The 18,438-nt window shown below is 32.1% G+C and overlaps 1 protein-coding gene across 1 annotated transcript; it reads left to right on the forward strand.

Moving 5' to 3' along the window:
* Positions 1-16,358: 16,358 nt before the first annotated feature.
* Positions 16,359-18,218, forward strand: LOC112738199 (uncharacterized). Its single transcript, XM_025788539.3, has 3 exons — positions 16,359-16,876; positions 17,166-17,245; positions 17,766-18,218. Exons 1-3 carry the CDS (start codon positions 16,424-16,426, stop codon positions 18,004-18,006), a joined length of 774 nt encoding a protein of 257 aa, XP_025644324.1. The 5' UTR covers positions 16,359-16,423; the 3' UTR covers positions 18,007-18,218.
* Positions 18,219-18,438: the final 220 nt, after the last annotated feature.

Here is an 18,438-nt window from a genome sequence, read left to right on the forward strand (position 1 = left end):
ACGGCACGTTCACTTGTTGAACGTTGCCTGGTGCATGGCCCTTTGGTGCGCGCTTGTGTTCATGGGCATTCACTTATTGAACGTTGCGTTCATTATTTGAGCGCTGCCTAGCACTCCCTTGGTCGAGCGCTTCTCCTAGCGCTCCCTTGGTTGAGCGCTACGTTCATTCCTTTGAGCGCCCTTAGTGTATGGATGGCCAAAAGCTTGCCTCCAAAGCTGGAAAGCCCGAAAACGTTCACTTAGTGAACGTGGCGTTCACTTTGCTAATGAACGCTGGCCAAAATGTTGCTGAGCGTGGCGTTCTCTTTGTGAACGCAACGCTTCCCTGATTGGCCTCCCCTTTTCTTCATTTCTTCACCTACAAGCAACCAAACAAAAAATCAAAGTATCACCAAATTCACATGGTCTTTGTATCATTCATGAAATCAATTAATTCTAGCATAAACCCTATGATTTTGTGTAAAATAAATGATGTTTGATTGATTCAACATAATCATGAAAATCCACTCCAATCACTTACTTGTTGTGCAAGAAAGTGCATAAAACCTAATGAAACAAATAAAAAATGCTTGTAAAACTAGTATAAGATGACTTGTCATCAATGTGTATATTAATGATCTGGAAGTAAGATTTACAAGATAACCATAGATTGCTTCAAACCAACAATCTCCGTGGGATTCGACCCTTACTCACGTGAGGTATTACTTGGACGACCCAGTGCACTTGCTGGTCAGTGGTACGAGTTGTGAAAAGTGTGATTCACAATTTGTGCACCAAAGAGGCAATCCTAAAATACGAGAAATCCTAATCATAAAACCTAAGAGATATGAAAGAGCCTCTCTCTCTAGAAAACTACATCTAAAACCTAAAATTATGAATTATGAATGTTGTCTTCATTCTCTCTTTTGATTCCTCCATTCTCCAGCCTCTATACTGTGTTTCTAGGCATGGATTTGGGCCGAAAAGGGCCCAAAAATCGCTGGGGGAGACTTCTGCAATTTTCTGCACGTGGCGTCCGTCACGCGTGCACGTGGGTCACGCATGCGCGTCATTTGGAGATTTTCCTTGTCACGCGTACGCGTCAGTCACGCGTTCGCGTCGTTTATGCTCTGCGCCAGGCACGCGTCCGCGTCGTTCATGCGTGCGCGTCGTTTGTGTTTTGCGCTAGGCACGCGTCCGCATCATCCATGCGTGCGCGTCACTGCCATTTTCTCCAAAACTCTATTTTGTGCGTTCCTTCCATTTTTGCATGTTTTCTTTCTGTCCTCTAAGCCATTCCTGCCCTATAAAGCCTGAAAATACTTAATGCACAGATCATGGCATCGAATGGTAATAAAGGATAATTAAAATTAGTATTTTTAAAGCATAGGAAAAATGTTTTCACGTATATCATAAAATAAGGAAAGAATAGTAAAACCATGCAATTCGTATGAATAAGTGGGTGAAGAATTGATAAAAACACTCAATTGAGCACAAGATGAATCATAAAATAGTGGTTTATCACTACTCTCACAGTTTCTTGCATTGGGGAAGGTGTAAGAAGCTAGAACTCTCCTCTAAGGCTGGCCATTGTTATTAGCCACACCCTCAGGGTGATTAGGGATGTTATCCTCCATCTCTTGATCCTCTTCTTCTGATGCTTCTTCTTCAATAATTCCCTTTCCTCTTGCTTCTCTTCTTCTTCTCAGTAATGTTCTCTCCGGCTCAGAATCAAAAGATGTGGATTCACCTCTTCTTCCTCCTGACATAAAACACACACAAAACCAGAAACTAAATGCAATTCACTCTACTGCTAGAGTTAAGTTAATGTTAGCTTAAACAAAAACTCAAACAGTTAGTGTGCTTGACAAAAATAAAGAAAAATGCTTAATCTAGATTATCACCCTACTTAATCATTGTCAATCTAAATCAATCCCCGGCAATGGCGCCAAAAACTTGATGAGGAAAAAATGATTCCACACAAACTCACCGGCAAGTATACCAGATCGCATCAAGTAGTAATACTCACAGGAGTGAGGTCAATCCCACAGGGATTGATGGATTGAGCAACTTTAGTTAGGTGATGAATTTAGTTAGGTGAATAGTTGATGATTTGAGTGAAACTTGATTAACAGAAGTAAAATTGCAAGAAAATAAAAGGGAGAAGGAAAATTGACAAAATCTTAAAGTGCAGAAGAAGTAAATTGCAGAAACTTAAAGTGCAAGAAAGTAAAAGAGCTGAAACTTAAATTGCAAGAAATGTAAATAACTGAAACTTAAAGTGCAAGAAATTTAAATTGCTGAATCTAAATTGACAAGAAAATTAAATTGCATCAAGAATAAAGGGATTTGGGTACTGGGATTAAAATTGTACTAGAAAATGTAAATTGAGGTAAATCAAAGAACTACGAGATGAAGAGATTTAGATTTGGATCTCAATAGCAAAACAGAAATGGAAAATTTGCAGAAGGATCAAATAGCAAGAAAACTTAGCTCAACTATGAAATTCTAAAGAGAAATTGACAAATTCAGTGAAGGAACCAAAACAGAAAGCAAATCTAGATCTCAACCACTCTCTTGACCAAAAAGTAAAGAAGAAGTTGCAGAAGAAATAAAATGAAACCAGAGAAGAAGATTGAGATCCAATTCTCCAATTCTTAGAACTATAAAACAGGAAAAGCAAAAGATGATTCTCAGATGAAGAATTTCAGTGGAGTTCTTCAATCTGAATTCAAAACCCACAGCAGAAAATAGAAGTTGCCGAAGAAAAGAAAATGAACACAGAAAGAAAACTTAGATCTCATCCAATTCCCCAATTCAAAAGAAAATTAAAAGAGAGCCAAAAGTAAAGTAAAACAAAAAAATGAAGTAAAGGTCCTCTTCAAATCAAAATTGCTCCTATTTATACACTTTCTATTTTCATCCTCCAGCATTTGGAATGGGCCTTTGGATTTGTGAAGAAATGGATCCAAAAATGGCACTTGGTGACATGGGTCAGGGTGCATTTTGTGAAGCTCCAGTGGAGCGCTCAGTTTACTTAGTGAACGTCCCGTTCACTTTGCTAAGCATGCCTCTTCACGTGCGCTTTGGCTCCCTGGTGTTCACTTAGTGAACGGCACGTTCACTTGTTGAACGTTGCCTGGTGCATGGCCCTTTGGTGCGCGCTTGTGTTCATGGGCATTCACTTATTGAACGTTGCGTTCATTATTTGAGCGCTGCCTAGCACTCCCTTGGTCGAGCGCTTCTCCTAGCGCTCCCTTGGTTGAGCGCTACGTTCATTCCTTTGAGCGCCCTTAGTGTATGGATGGCCAAAAGCTTGCCTCCAAAGCTGGAAAGCCCGAAAACGTTCACTTAGTGAACGTGGCGTTCACTTTGCTAATGAACGCTGGCCAAAATGTTGCTGAGCGTGGCGTTCTCTTTGTGAACGCAACGCTTCCCTGATTGGCCTCCCCTTTTCTTCATTTCTTCACCTACAAGCAACCAAACAAAAAATCAAAGTATCACCAAATTCACATGGTCTTTGTATCATTCATGAAATCAATTAATTCTAGCATAAACCCTATGATTTTGTGTAAAATAAATGATGTTTGATTGATTCAACATAATCATGAAAATCCACTCCAATCACTTACTTGTTGTGCAAGAAAGTGCATAAAACCTAATGAAACAAATAAAAAATGCTTGTAAAACTAGTATAAGATGACTTGTCATCAATGTGTATATTAATGATCTGGAAGTGGTGAAATAGAGCCACTACCGATGTCAGTGGCATATGTACCCTCAAGGGAGCGAACTCGTTGGAGGAAAAATCTAATTTTTAGATTAATTAGTTGCAATTCAAGTTATTTGATACTCATTTTTTTACCTGTTTCATCAAGTTGTTTAACAATACATGGGGAATGAGGATCTCTTGCAGTAATAGACTCACTTACGATCTCTTTGTTTTGTTACTGGTGTTAAATTCTGGATGCAAATTGCTGTCATAAGTATTTTATTTATTTTTTTCCTTTGTTTGATTCAAGATGCTTCAAAATCCTTTATTTTTCACATGTGCACCCAAAACTTAATGAGGTTAGAATATTTCATGAATAAAGATCAAATGCTCAGTTAACAAATTCTTTAACTCTGAATGGTACCCAAATAGCTACTTCCATTATTGATCTAATTGACCAAGTTGCATTCTAGAAAGAAGTCAAAAATATGAAACCAAGTTAGCATCTAATGATATTGCTTTTTGGTTTTTTTATTGATTAAATCGTATAAAATCAAGGTAAAGAAATTAAATTGAAGCTGTCCTAGAAATTGATCAACAATTACTGTATGGTAATGACACTGAACATATCACTGAGGAATTTGCTGCTGGATTTGAAGATTTTTGGAGAGCTTTTGCCAAATCAATGTACAAGATGGGGAACATCAATGTTTTAATAGGAAACCAAGGAGAGATATGCTAAAATTTTCAATATACAAACAAAGCCAAAAGCAAACGAGTGCAAAGCGATATCTTATTCTGTTGATTAAGGCTTGCCCACTTCTAAATTTAAACATAATTGTTGTGTTCTCAAGGTAAAGAATAAAACATGAATAAGTAAATGAATTCTAATAGTTTAAGAGAAGTAACATGAGAAAAAAGAGCTCTCTATAGCATGTATGAATAATTTATTCTGCCAATATAACCATTCCAGTTGTTATCCTAAAGGTTAAGTACGATTTTGGTCTCTAAGGTAGGGGCTGAAAATTTATTTTATCCCCGGCCTTTTTCGCTACAAAATAGTCCCAAAGGTTTAACTTAGTTTTAAAATCGTCCTTCGGACTAAAATACCCTTTCCCTTTCCCTTTCCCTTCTCCTTCCCCTTCCCATTCCCCTTTTTCCCCAAAATAAACCAGAATCCCCTTCCCGTTCCCCTTCTTTCCCAAATTCAACCAGAAACAAAGCAGAAGCAGCAGTAACAATGAAGCAGCAATAATCTTAAGCAGAACAACAACAACACCAGCAGTAACAATAATAAAATCAGAAGCAAAATCAATGTAATCAGAAGCATAAACAGAAGCAAAAACATAAAGAAAGGCCCAATGTAATCAGAAGCAAAATCAATATAATCAAAATCATAAACAGAATTAAAATTGCATGACTAACTGGTGGTACACGCCAGCAAGAATAGCTCCAATGAAAGGCCCAACTCAAAAAATTTACAGCAGTGAAGAAAAGGAGATATGAAATTCAGAAAGAAATGAGTGAGAAAAAAAAGTCAGAAACGAAGAAGACATACCTGATCATTCCATGCATGGTCTCTGTTGAAGATGATGGCAGCACCAAGGCTCCTAACTGGGTTAATCCCAGTTTCAGTGATAGGAATGGTACCAATTGGACTTAGAAGACAGCAAACACAATCGGAAGCAGTGGCGACCGACGAGGAGCAGCGACGACTGGTGACCGAGCAAGGAGGAGAAGTAGAAACGGCGAGCGGTAAGCAGCGCACGACGTCCACCCTCCCGGATTTGCTGGCGTCGATGTCAAGGAGTAGCGGCAAGATCCAGCGACCGAACAACGACGAGCAGTGGCGACAGCGAGGAGCAGCGGTAGCGGATTCCCTTCCCCTTCCCTTCCCCACCTTCCCTTCCCCTTCTTCTTCCATTAAAAACCCACCTCCCCAGCGTGATTAACCCTTCCCCTGTTCCCCAGCCTTTAACCCGTTTTTCTTTTTTTTTTCTTTTTTAATTAGGAGTAATTTGGTAATAAAAATTAAAATTTTGGTAAAAATGACAATTTTAAAACTAAGTTAAACCTTTTGGGACCATTTTGTAACGAAAAAAGGGCCTGGGACGAAATAAATTTTCAGCCCTTACCTTAGGGACCAAAATCGTACTTAACCCTTATCATAAACAACAAGGATCTCATCCTTACAAAACCTCTCTCTCTCTCTCCCTCCCTCTCGCTCTCTCCCTCTCCCTCTCCCTCTCCCTCTCCCTCTCCCTCTCCCTCTCCCTCTCCCTCTCCCCCCCTCTCTCCACATATGGTATGCTTGTGTGCCTTTTCTAAACTTGTTACACCCCCTATATCTATGGCAATAACAAAAACATGTATGATTTTTTTTTCAAATGTAAGAGCTCAACCAAAAGGTTAAAAAAAGAAAATTTGTTTGCATAACATAAGCAAGTATTCAACACTGCAAATTGATCAGACTCGGGTGCAATCAAAGTGATGAAAAATTCCCTCCTTCAATCTTCATACAGGCTACATGAAGAGGAAAGAGAAAGAATATAACATAAGCAATGGAAAGAAATATTTAATATGATATTCCTAATAGGAAAATAGTCATATTCCTCACATAACATACTTCTCACTAAAGAAAAAGGGGTTATTCAGGGATTTTTTTTAAATTAAAGAAAAAAAGAGGTGGGAGGATATGCTATTTCAAATCTATTTAATATTTGAAAACAAAATCTCCAATAAATTACAAAGCTCGCAGATTCTACCCTCCAAAAATATATTTGTAAGCCGCAACATGAATCAAAATTCCAAAAATCACTAAAAAGCAACCTATAAAGCAATTTAACATCAATAAAAAGTATTTAAGCAGCAACAATCATCCAAAGATAAGTGCATTCACTAAAAAATGAATAACTCATTCACCTGTTCTAAAATTTTTAAAATTCAGAGTGATGTAAACATGTTCCAAAAGCAAAATTAATAAAAATAGCAAAAAAACAAAGGAATTTAAAAATAATGAATAGAAAAATAAGTAATTTAGATATAGCAAATTTTAAATCATGAACAGAAATTAAACAACAATAACATAAAAAATAGAACATCATGAATAGAAACATAAATCCAAAAATTAAAATCAGAATCATAAAAAAAATACCAAAATTGAATAGAAACATAAACCCAGAAATTGAAATCATGAACAGAAATCAAATGAAGCAAATTCATACCTGAGTCTGAGACTCCATTGGAACACTGGAAGTGGAGTGACGAAGGGAGAGACAGAGCACCACGGCGCAGACAACAATGTTGACTCTCTGAGACCCACACCACCGCTCTGAGGCTGAAGACGAATGACACAAAGAAAGAAGAAATATACTAAGAATGAATGAGACAATGAGGCGTTGGGCTAAGAAGAGAGAGAGGATGAGAGATGTTGACTCTCGGAGACCCAAGCCACCTCCGTTGATGCCTTGTGCCTGTGTGGTCCTGATTGTGAAACACGCTACCAGCGCTAAACGACAGTGACTGGGCGTTTAACGCCAACCAAGCAGCAAGGCTTGTATGTGAAATATGGGCTTGGACACTAATAACATTTTTTCCTTTTTCATTGAATGAAAAAAAAAACAAACTAAAAAATTAGAATATTCAATAAAGAACCATGAAGGAGAAGAAATAAAAAGCTTGAAAGTTATAGGCATAACCCAATTTCTGAACTTTCAAATGTTGTCTTTCATTTTTGCGGAATGCCCTTTTAGTGTAGGTGCATTGCTTCTAAAACTTCAGACTTGAGTGGTGAGGGTTCTGGGTAATTTCTTATTTGTAGGGACTCTCTCCTTGCCTCAATCTTTGGCTAATTACTCCCTTTTGTATATGGTAATGTTACCAAAGCTTGAGCTATTGACAAAAGTCAATACCTTGAGCATTGAACTAGCTATAGTCTTCTCCTTCTTTCAAGAAGTCAGACCAGAAAATTAGAGATCAAGAACAGAGTGAAGTGGCACAAAGGTGAGATGGGCAGCAACAGTTTCATGGGTATGATGTCCTCAATGTGTTTGCCAAATCAACACCTTTAATCTTATGCTTTGACCCCAAGTTTCATTTCCATTCCTTTGATGAAAATTAGAAAAAGTAACCTCCATTTTTCTTCTTCTTATCCGAATTATGCTTCTTCTTCAAAGTAGCTTCAACAAGCTATTATGTGTGCATAAGAATGGAAAAATTACATTACTTTTTTCTTCTAACTATTCTTAACTTAGGAATTTGATTTTGGTTTTATTGATTTGACTTGACCTCATTTTTCTTCTTTGATGTCAAATTAAAAAGTAATGCACATTTTTCTTCATTTTTTCCTTACTTGAATTGTCAAAGCTCCATATGTAGCAATTTGGTTTTTCCTTGATGAAGCTAATGAGTTAGGTTGTGGGCTTGATCCAAGTAGCTACATTTTAGACACATTATTCTTTTACTTTGGGCTGCTTAAGCAAACTTGGGTCTGCATCACTAAAGCATGCATCAAACAACATTGGGATTTTAAACTCAAACAAATATATGTTTGTCATCACCAAAAATATGATTATTGTTTACTAAACTCAACATCATCTCCCCACAGGGCAGGTAAAAAGTATCGGACTCAGGATACCATCTGTAAAACCCTTTAAATTAATAAATAATTAGTCAAAAAATTAATTATTATTTAAAAAATAAAAAATTTAAATTAAACTTTATAGTTTAATAAAGTAGAACTAATTAAAACATGAATTTTGACACTAATTTGAAAAAATTTGACTCAAAATTGGGCTAACGAACCGAACCGAACCGATTCGACTGGATCCAAACCAGGTCCAAGGCCCAACATATAAAACCTCCATTTGCAGCCCTATCACCATCATAAACTGAAACACATTGAAAAGAAAAGGGGGAGGGTTACGGTGAGAAGAGTAGAAGAAAAACCTAATCAGCTCCAATCTTCAATTGCTTATATCTTTCAATTCGGAACTCCGATTGACAAGCCATCAGCGCCCATGCGTTCGTCTTGGAATTCTCTACAAAATCCATGGAATAAAGTTGTTGGTAAGCCTCACTTTCATGCCCAGCTGTTCACTCTTCAGTTTTGAAATTTTTGAGCTTTAGTGTTGAGATTTTATGTAATTTTGGTGTTTAGGACTAAATTAACTTTGTGGACTTGCTGGATCTTGTCTCCAAACTTCCGTTAGTAAGGTGAGAAATATCTAGCCCTTGTAAAATTATTGATATAGAGAATGCGGTGTTGATTTAGTGATGTACATGTGATATTAGATTAAATTATAAGTGTTGGTGGCAAATTGGTGGTGTTAAAAGCCTGGAATTTGGATCGTTGGGGCTGAATTTCTATTTGAAAGAGGTGTGGAGCCTCGGACTTTGTGGAACGGTGATCCTTGTGACGTTCTGGGTTTAGAGAGGAATCGGCCAAAGTATGGTTTTGGTTTCTTGTATGTAATATATAATGTGTCGTAAAAACTTAGGCTAGTTGACCGTAGGATAAGTTTGAAATGCGTGTATGGTTGGTGTTGTATGAGCCTTAGTGATGAATATAATGTGTAGTGTGTATTGTTGTGAGAATTGATGTATGATGAAGAATTATTTGAATTTGAAGGAAAATTGGTATTTGAGTGATTAAACTAGTTGGTGGATCATATATTGAAATTAATTAGATCGAGCAATTAGTTATGATATGAGGATAGATATATGTATTGTTGAATGTTTGATGTTGGATTATTGAAAGAAGAAAGTGAATTGTGAATGTTGATTGTTGAAGTTGAAGTATGATGATTATAATGATGTTTAATGAGCTACGTGTATGTTGATTGGATGTGGTTAAATGGGTGCATTGGTTAATGATATGCATGTGGTGGATAGTTGATGAGATGATGTATTGAATGAATAATGATGCTACTTTAATGAGTAAGTATGAGATTATGTTGATTATGAGTTCTTGGGGTGGAATTGATTGTATATGTATATTGATGGCTTATGAAATGAATGAGAAGGGTTGAGATTGAATTTATACTATTTTGGGTTGGTTTAAAAACTTGGAATGTTGGTTTGAGTTGGAAGATGTGGTAAAAATAGAGGTGGGTGTTTTTTATGAAAAACTGATTTTTCACCGAATTTCGCCGAGCCATAACTCAGATTTTGGACCCCAAAACCATTTCAAACTTATTTCATATGAAGAGTGTGAAGTTTACGCTGTTTGAAGAATGGATGAAAAATAATTTTTAACGAAAAAGTTATGCGCGTCGGAAGTTTGGTGTGTAAGATGTGAATTCTGCGTGCAATTGTATCAGTTTTTTAAGGAAAACACAGGTGGTGCATACGCAGACATATGCCTGTGTACCCAGCCATTCGCCTCTGTCCAAGGCACTCGCATATGTGGATAAGTGCTGCATATGCGGGATGGGAAAAATGACGCTCCCGCGTACGCGAGGACTTGCATGTGTATGCGGGACCCTGTTTTTATGAAAATTGAGTTTTGTGTTTTAAACATGATTTCAAACTTCTAAACCTCTATTTTTGCTCTCTAAAACCCTAAAACTTAGTTTTAGTCATAGTGAGGGAGTTAAACCTTGAGTGGGTGGTAACTTATAAGTGAAGGAAGGTTGTGAGGTGATGAGTATGAGCTTGAGAAGTGTTAAAACACTAAATACATGATGAATTGATGAGATATTGAGTAATGGCTTTAGGGATAGATGAGTAATCCCTAGCCGAGATATAACATTTGAATAGATGAGTAATCCCTATGTTTGATGAGATTTTGGGGATAGACGAGTGATCCCTAACTGAGATGCGATTTTATGGGTAGACGAGTAATTCCTATCCGAGTCATGGCCCGTGGTTAGACAAGTAATCCCTACCCGGGTTATGGTTTGAGGCACCTACTTAAGTAGACAAGTATTACCTATTCTGGGTTGGGTGAAACACCGGCATGGGAAGACGAGTAATACCTATTCCATGTTATGGTGTTCTGTCCAGGATTAGTTACTGGACATGTCGGGTTGGCTGTATAATCGACAACTGAACTCATTAGCCATAGGATAGACATGCATCATATGAATTTGTATGTTTTGCTTGCTTGTGCATTATTTGGGTTTGCCTTTGTGAATCACTATGCTTACCTGCTATATTTGCTACATGATGTATCTATATTCTACTTGTGTTTGCTTTGTCTGTATTGCTTGTCAGTGTACTGGAGTTTTGGAGGATTGGAGAAAGGCATAAATTAGGTCTTAAGTTAGAAAAGAATTAGAAATAAGAATCTTAGATAACCTACCCTGTTTATAGTTTTTAATTTATAAACTTTAAGATTTAAATATGAGTGTCGGAGTTCTAGGATCGCCTCTGGCTTTCTCGGGACCTTATATCTTACGTATGTCGCACATTTACCATACTGAGAACCTCCGATTCTCATACCATATATATGTTGTTGTTTTCAAATGCAGGTCAGAATGCACCCCGGTGAGCGTTTAAGATCTCTGGCAAGCGAAGTCTATTTTGCGATTTTATATTTTTATATCATATGATGTATTTATGTTCTAGAATTCTCCTATATGTATATATATAGTTAGCTATGTTCCTCTTAGATGTCGACGATGGAGAAACATGTTATTTATTTTGTATTTTGGGATTCCTTTGGGTTATGACTATATGTATGTATATATACACTTGTTCTCCGGCCAACCTTTACTTCATGAGCTGAGTTAGGAACTTGCTATTCTATATTTTGATCCTCCACTTTTTATTGTGTAGTTTACATTTTATCTGGTTGCGCTTTTCCATGTGTGATACGTTTTATTTTTTGCAATTTTTTGTTTAAACCTTCTTTAAAGGCTCCTAGTTATGAATTTCTTCAACCATATTATGTATATATTTTATTTAGAGGTCGTAATACCATACCACCTCTATTTTACGACTTAAGCATAAAGCTCTGTGTGACAGGGTGTTATACCATCTCTCGATAAAAGCAAAGACCAAGGCCCAGTCATGGTACTACTCTAGCATATATGCCACATGCTTAAATCCTGTTCATCTAAGGTGTGTTCTGATCTTTTTGAAGGAATGCGGTAGTAAATTTCTTCTTGTATGCAAGTCTAAAGACCCTATCAAAAAACTTAATGAGTCAATGGAGGCCACAAGTAATAAGACAAATTTTAAACATATAAAAGACTTATATTATAAGATATACCACTCGGCCAAGTCTGCTAGCAATATAGTCAATCTGATCTCGTCTATAAAAGGTATTCTCGCATCCTAACATGTTTTACACCATCAAACTACACTATAATAGAATAAATTATAATAAAATAATTTAAAATTAATCAACTTGTTATCAAACGTATTAAAAATAAATCTAAATACCTAAACCATAATTTTACTCTAAATCATAATTAATTCAAATGAAACAATAATCTAAATAACATATATTAATCTCCTGCCATAACTATCATACCATAACTACATGATCATTTAATATTGTCCAATACAACATAACTTAAGTAAAATATGATATAACTAACAATAGATAGTGGTCTAAAACTAATTATATCATCTAATTATCAAACTAAATAATTATTTTTAACAACTAATTTAACATAAAAATTCATTCTAACTAAATAAATATATTAAAATCATAAAATAATACAAGAATAAATTAAATTTAAAATGAATAGAAGAACATAATTACTTAAAGTTGATGAATCTCAAAGATAAAAAAAATAAAAAAGAGTCAAATAGAAAGTAAAGAAAAAAGAGATAAGAGTAAATCATAAAGAATAAAAAGTGAAAAAAAAAAGTGAAGGGATCACAAATTTATATATTTAGGGGAATTTACTTGAAGTTCGTTAAGGGATACGACAAACTTACATGAAATTTACCAAATCACAACGTTCACAGAGGAAGACAACAAATTTGCTTCAAGTGCCAAAAAAATAAAGTCTAATTCAATTTTTTTTGGAGAATAGTTGTTTTATTTTATTATAAAAAAATTCCTCACTCAATAGTTTCAAAAAAAATTGTTAAATTTTTTATGCATAATGCATTAAAATTATTGGAAAACCCGTTTTCTAATTCTCTTAACTAATACTATTAAAAAACTTTTTAGTAAAATTCTTTTAAAAAAATGTTAAATTTTTTGAAAATTAAAACCCACCTGACAAGACAAAGCACTATCATAGGAAATTGTTAGGAAAGATACGGCCTGGTGACTAACTCAAACACAAATAGGCTTCCAATTAATAGAAAAAAAAAATATAATATATATATATATAATGAAAAGTCAAAGCATTTTGAGTCATTTGGTTTGGGAGTCATAGTTCTAACGCATGCTTTTACTCCTTTTATTCCCATGTTTAATACTGCATTTAATGTAAAAGTCTTCTTTATTTACAAGAAATTCTAGAGTACATGCAATTGGGTTTTACGGGTTTATTAATATTTTTAGTTAGAATATTTATTTTATGAAATAATTATAACAATAAATAATGAGAGAGGGTAGAACATGGAGTAAATTACTGTTGACCTCTTAAAAGATTCAATTATTGATAAAATGACATGAAGAAAAAAAAAATACATTTTAACTTTACAAATCAAAGATGATTTCAATTTAATAATAAAAAATATTAAGTGAATATCAGAATTTATTATTTTTAGCTATTAACTAATTAATTATTAATATTTAAAAATATAAAATAAAATATATTATTAAATTATTAAATTAAAAAATTAAATTAATAGTTGAATAACGATAAAAAATAATAAATTCTAATAACTTGTAGTGTTTTTCTTTAATAAAAAGTGGTTTTTTTTCTTAAATGACCAATAATTCATATATTTGATCCAATTTTTTTTGTTGGAACACTAGTTTAGAAAATTTTTTGTTGGAACTGTTCTTTTACGAGTGTGTCACCTTATACTTGCTGCCTTTTATCAAATTAAAATCGTCTTTGAAAGCTTAAAATATATTTTTTAAATATATTACGTACACATAAAAAAGTTAACTACTTATTTAGTTATCATTTATTTATATATAGATATATGTATTATAATATGAAAAACAACGTCATTTAAGCAGGAAAATATGTTTGGAGTGGAGGCTTTGGCCTCCTAGCTTTTATTAAAAAAAGTTAACCACCAAAAATATTTTTAAATTATTTAAACACTAATAAAAATATATTTAAATTTTATTATTGACAAAAATATCTTTAAATAATTTAAAAATACAATAAAAATATTCAATAGTAAATATATATTTTTAAAAAATACTTTAAAAATTAAATTTTGATACAATTTTTACGAGCATAATTATAAAAATAAGATATTATTATATTTAAAATTTTGTGATTTTTTGTTAAGTATATATTTTTTGTAATTTTTTTTGTTAACAGTTAATAATACATTCAAAAAATCGAATAATAATATCTCATTTTTTAATTATGCTTGTTAAAAATCACATTAAAATTAAATTTATAAGACATTTTTTGAAAATATATATTTACTTTTGAACATTTTTATCGCGTTTTTAAATTATTTAAAAATATTTTTGTCGATAATAAAATTTGGGTGCATTTTTGTCAATGTTTGAATAGTTCAAGGGATTTTTTGGTAGTTAACCCTTAAAAAAATTAATGATAATAAATTATTAAGTATAATTTAAATTTTTAAAAATTTATTTAGTATTTAGTCTAGTATAAATAAAAGTTTAGTCCAACCTAAATATTAATGATTTCTAACATTTAAAAAATAAGTAACAATATTAAAAAAAACTAAAAAAAATATTATTACTAATATTTTTTATTAAATAAATTTTTTCAAATTTCATAAAGTGAATTTTTTTTTTCTTGTGACCATCCTTCTTGATTCATTTGATATTAATTCTCTTTATTTCAACTGCTATAATTGAAAGATCTTTTTCAGCTATGAATATTATGAAAAATAACTCAGAAATAAAATGAAAGATAAATTTTTTACTAATTATTTTTTAATTATATTGAAAAAAAAATTGCTGAAAAATTTGACACAGATTTTATTATCGATAAATTTTATGATACAAAAAATCAACTAATTCGTTAGTAAAAAATACACACGTATTTTTTGTACTTTAAAATATATTTTCTATTGATATATTTTTATAATACATTTTATATTATATAATTTTTTAATATTATATATATTATTGACTTTCTATTATAATATTCCTGAATTTGTTACTAATTCAACAAAAAATTATGCAAATGCTACAAAACCAGGTTGTTTCAATTTTATAAAGGTGACACTCAAAAGTACATATGAGTATAATTTAAACAGCAATTCACTAAGATAGCGTTTGTTTTGAGGTATTGGAATAGAGATTAGAAGACTGAGACTCAATATTATATTTGTGGGCTCAAAGATTATTACTAAAATTTTTGTCTCTATCCCCATAATTTTAGTATTTCAGTACCTTCAAAAAATGAGGACACAGAGGATTGAAATTTTTAGAGACGGAGATTGAAATTTTAATAACATTTTATACCTAAAATATCCTCATTTTAATTAATTAATTCCACTTTTCCCTTTGTACAAATTAAATTAGAGCTTCATTCTTTTTTCAATTTCTATCTCCCACTTTACACCAAACAAAATATTAAAATTTATTTCGATTTCTATCTTTGAATTTCTGTCTCTCAATCTCAATCTTTCAGTCTCTATCTCTCTACCAAACGCTACCTTAAAAGACTAATATAGATTTACATTTTTCAATTTAAGAAACTAATTTGTTTATTTACAAAAATCAAAGACTTAATTGATTTGAAAATTTAGGACGAAAGAGATATTTACTCCAAATATTTGAGAAAACATGATAAATACTTCACCCATTAATAAAAAATTAATAGTTCACTAATTTTTTTTCTTTAAATTGATCATTAATTATTAAATAATTAAATAGAAAAAAACACTAACTGAAATTTAAAAATATAAATAAGACACATATTATATAAATAAAAAGTCTTGGGATGAGTACATTTTAGTAATTAATTTTGATCAATAATTAGTTAGTATAAATATTAAATTATTTTTAATAAATAAATTTATTAATTTATATATGTAAATTTTGATAAATATAAATATAAGTTGTATTAATTCATGTGTGTAAATTTTAATAAATATAAATATAAATTATAAATTTTATATATACAAACTATTAGTCTTTTACTGACCAAATATTAACTTAAAATAATATTAATATTAATCATATATAGCATTGTTGATATATATAAAATAAAAGAAGTAATTTTCTTTTTTCTTCCATAGTAATTAATAATAAAAAGGAGAATTTCAATAATAACTAAAAAGAATGTCAAAAAATTATCAGAATTTATTATTTATTTATTTTAACGATTAATTAATTATTAATATTTAAAAATATAAAATAAAATATATTATTAGATTATTAAATTAAAAAATTAAACTATAAAAATTAAATTAATAACTAATAAAGATTAAAAATAATAAATTCTAATAGCGTATAATATTTCTAAATAACTAATTGAAATTGAATCTCGAAAACGAAGACCAATAAAACCCCAACAATAATAAATCGGTATTAATTAATTAATTAATTAATACCCTATATATCTCACAAAACCATAACTTTCCCGTTTGACTTACTTCAGATACACACACAACAAACTACCACAGTTTCTCTCTCTTTCTCTCTTTTCTGCCATGGAAGATGAAAAAGCCTGCATCACAAGTCTAACTCTGGGTTTGGGAATTGGAGGAGGAGGAGGAGGGTATCCCCCAAAGAAGAAGCAGAAAATGATGATGATAATGAAGAACAAGCCTATTAAGCCTGTGCCTTCGCTGGACCTAACTTTTGATGATGATGAAGCTTTTCCGAAAGAAGCCATTGATGATGATGATGATGATGATGATGATGATGATCGAGAAGAAGGATTATTCATCTCTTTGAATAATAAGAGAGTCGGTGAAGAACACAGCTACAATTATAATAAGCGCTGCCCGGCGAATGGAAAAAACAGAGATGACAGCTATAATGATGAGAATAATAATAATCATAATAATAATAATTATTGCAGCAGAAAGAAACTGAGACTCACCAAGGATCAATCAGCTTTGCTTGAAGAAAATTTCAAGAATCATACCACTCTTAACCAAGTATATTTTATAATTCATTCATCACAATTTTCATTTCTTTATTATTATTCATTCATTCACTCATTTTATTAGTTTTATATATGGAATACTATTAAAAACATAAAGATAATTACACAGTCGAGTATATTTATCGATATTATTATTATTATGTTTTTAACAATTAACAGTTGCTATGCAATTATTTTGAATAAAATTTTGCTAACGGCTTATATTAATTAATTGTTAATTATAGGCACGAGGTGAATGAGGTTTATGAGTTTAATTAATATGTATCGGTTTCGACATGCAGGCTCAGAAACAGGCACTTGCTAAGCAATTGAATTTAAAGCATAGACAGGTTGAAGTTTGGTTTCAGAATAGAAGAGCAAGGTATGTGCGTTATTATTATTATCATTAATTAATTATTTTTATTTTAGGATAAGATAAATCTATTTTCCTACTTTTGTTCATTTTTAAATTAGAGGGTGTTCAAATTCACATTTGGTTTGGTCTTGTTCTTAACTATTAACTGTTAAGTACTACTATTTTTACTCTAAATCAATTTCGCTTTTGCTTATCTAGGTTCCATTTCTCACTTCCATAGAATTGTTTTTTAGTAATAAAGTGGTTTATTTTATGAAAATATTTTTCTTTCTGTAAATATAGTATTATAAATTATCAAATTTTGTAATGATTTATAATACGATCTTCACGTGTGAACTTTTTAGTTTGAATATATAATTATCTTTTTATTTTTCTTTCTTAATAGTAATTTTTTTGGTTGAGCCTATTTAATATTCAAGATTCAATAGTAACAATGTTGATGATGTTACATAATTGTATTTTCATCCGTAATTAGATAACCGTGTTCTGAAAAAATTGGTGCATTTAAAATGAAATGTATGATCAGGACAAAGCTGAAGCAAACAGAGGTGGATTGCGAGTTCTTGAAGAAATGCTGTGAGAGATTAACAGATGAGAATCTAAGGTTGAAGAAGGAATTGCAGGAGCTACGTGCAATCAAAGCTGGACCAACACAATCACCAACACCGCCATTGTACATTCAATTACTCTCTTCTAAATCTTCGCCCTTGACTATTTGTTCTTCTTGTGAGGAGCTATTGAAGAAGACCAAACAAGAAAATATATAATAATTAATGATGCTGTTATTCCCAACACAAATTGGGACCAGCTAGCGTAGATTTAATTTAATTAATTTAGACTAGTACTGGCACTAAAGGTAAACTTAAACTGATCATAGTATAGTATACTTTTGATCAAGCATATTGGATTATTATTTTGCAGTATTAAACTTCAATTGTTCATTAATTATTCATATAGAAAAATATGTGATTATTTATAATTTCTCTATCGGCTTGCTTATTAGGTAGTTAACAAATTAAAGTGCTTCTGTTTGTTGATTTAATTGTTACACTGATGATAAGGGATGCTATTAATAATAAGCGACTACTATTATTATTTGTTTGTGCTTTTTTTTTTTTTTTTGCTTGAATTCGAAGATCGATGTGGACCACATGGTACGGACAAAGAACAAGTCTTTGAATGGTAGTAATTGACATAGA

This window comes from Arachis hypogaea, chromosome 13, assembly GCF_003086295.3.
Source record: "Arachis hypogaea cultivar Tifrunner chromosome 13, arahy.Tifrunner.gnm2.J5K5, whole genome shotgun sequence".
Taxonomy (NCBI): domain Eukaryota; kingdom Viridiplantae; phylum Streptophyta; class Magnoliopsida; order Fabales; family Fabaceae; genus Arachis; species Arachis hypogaea.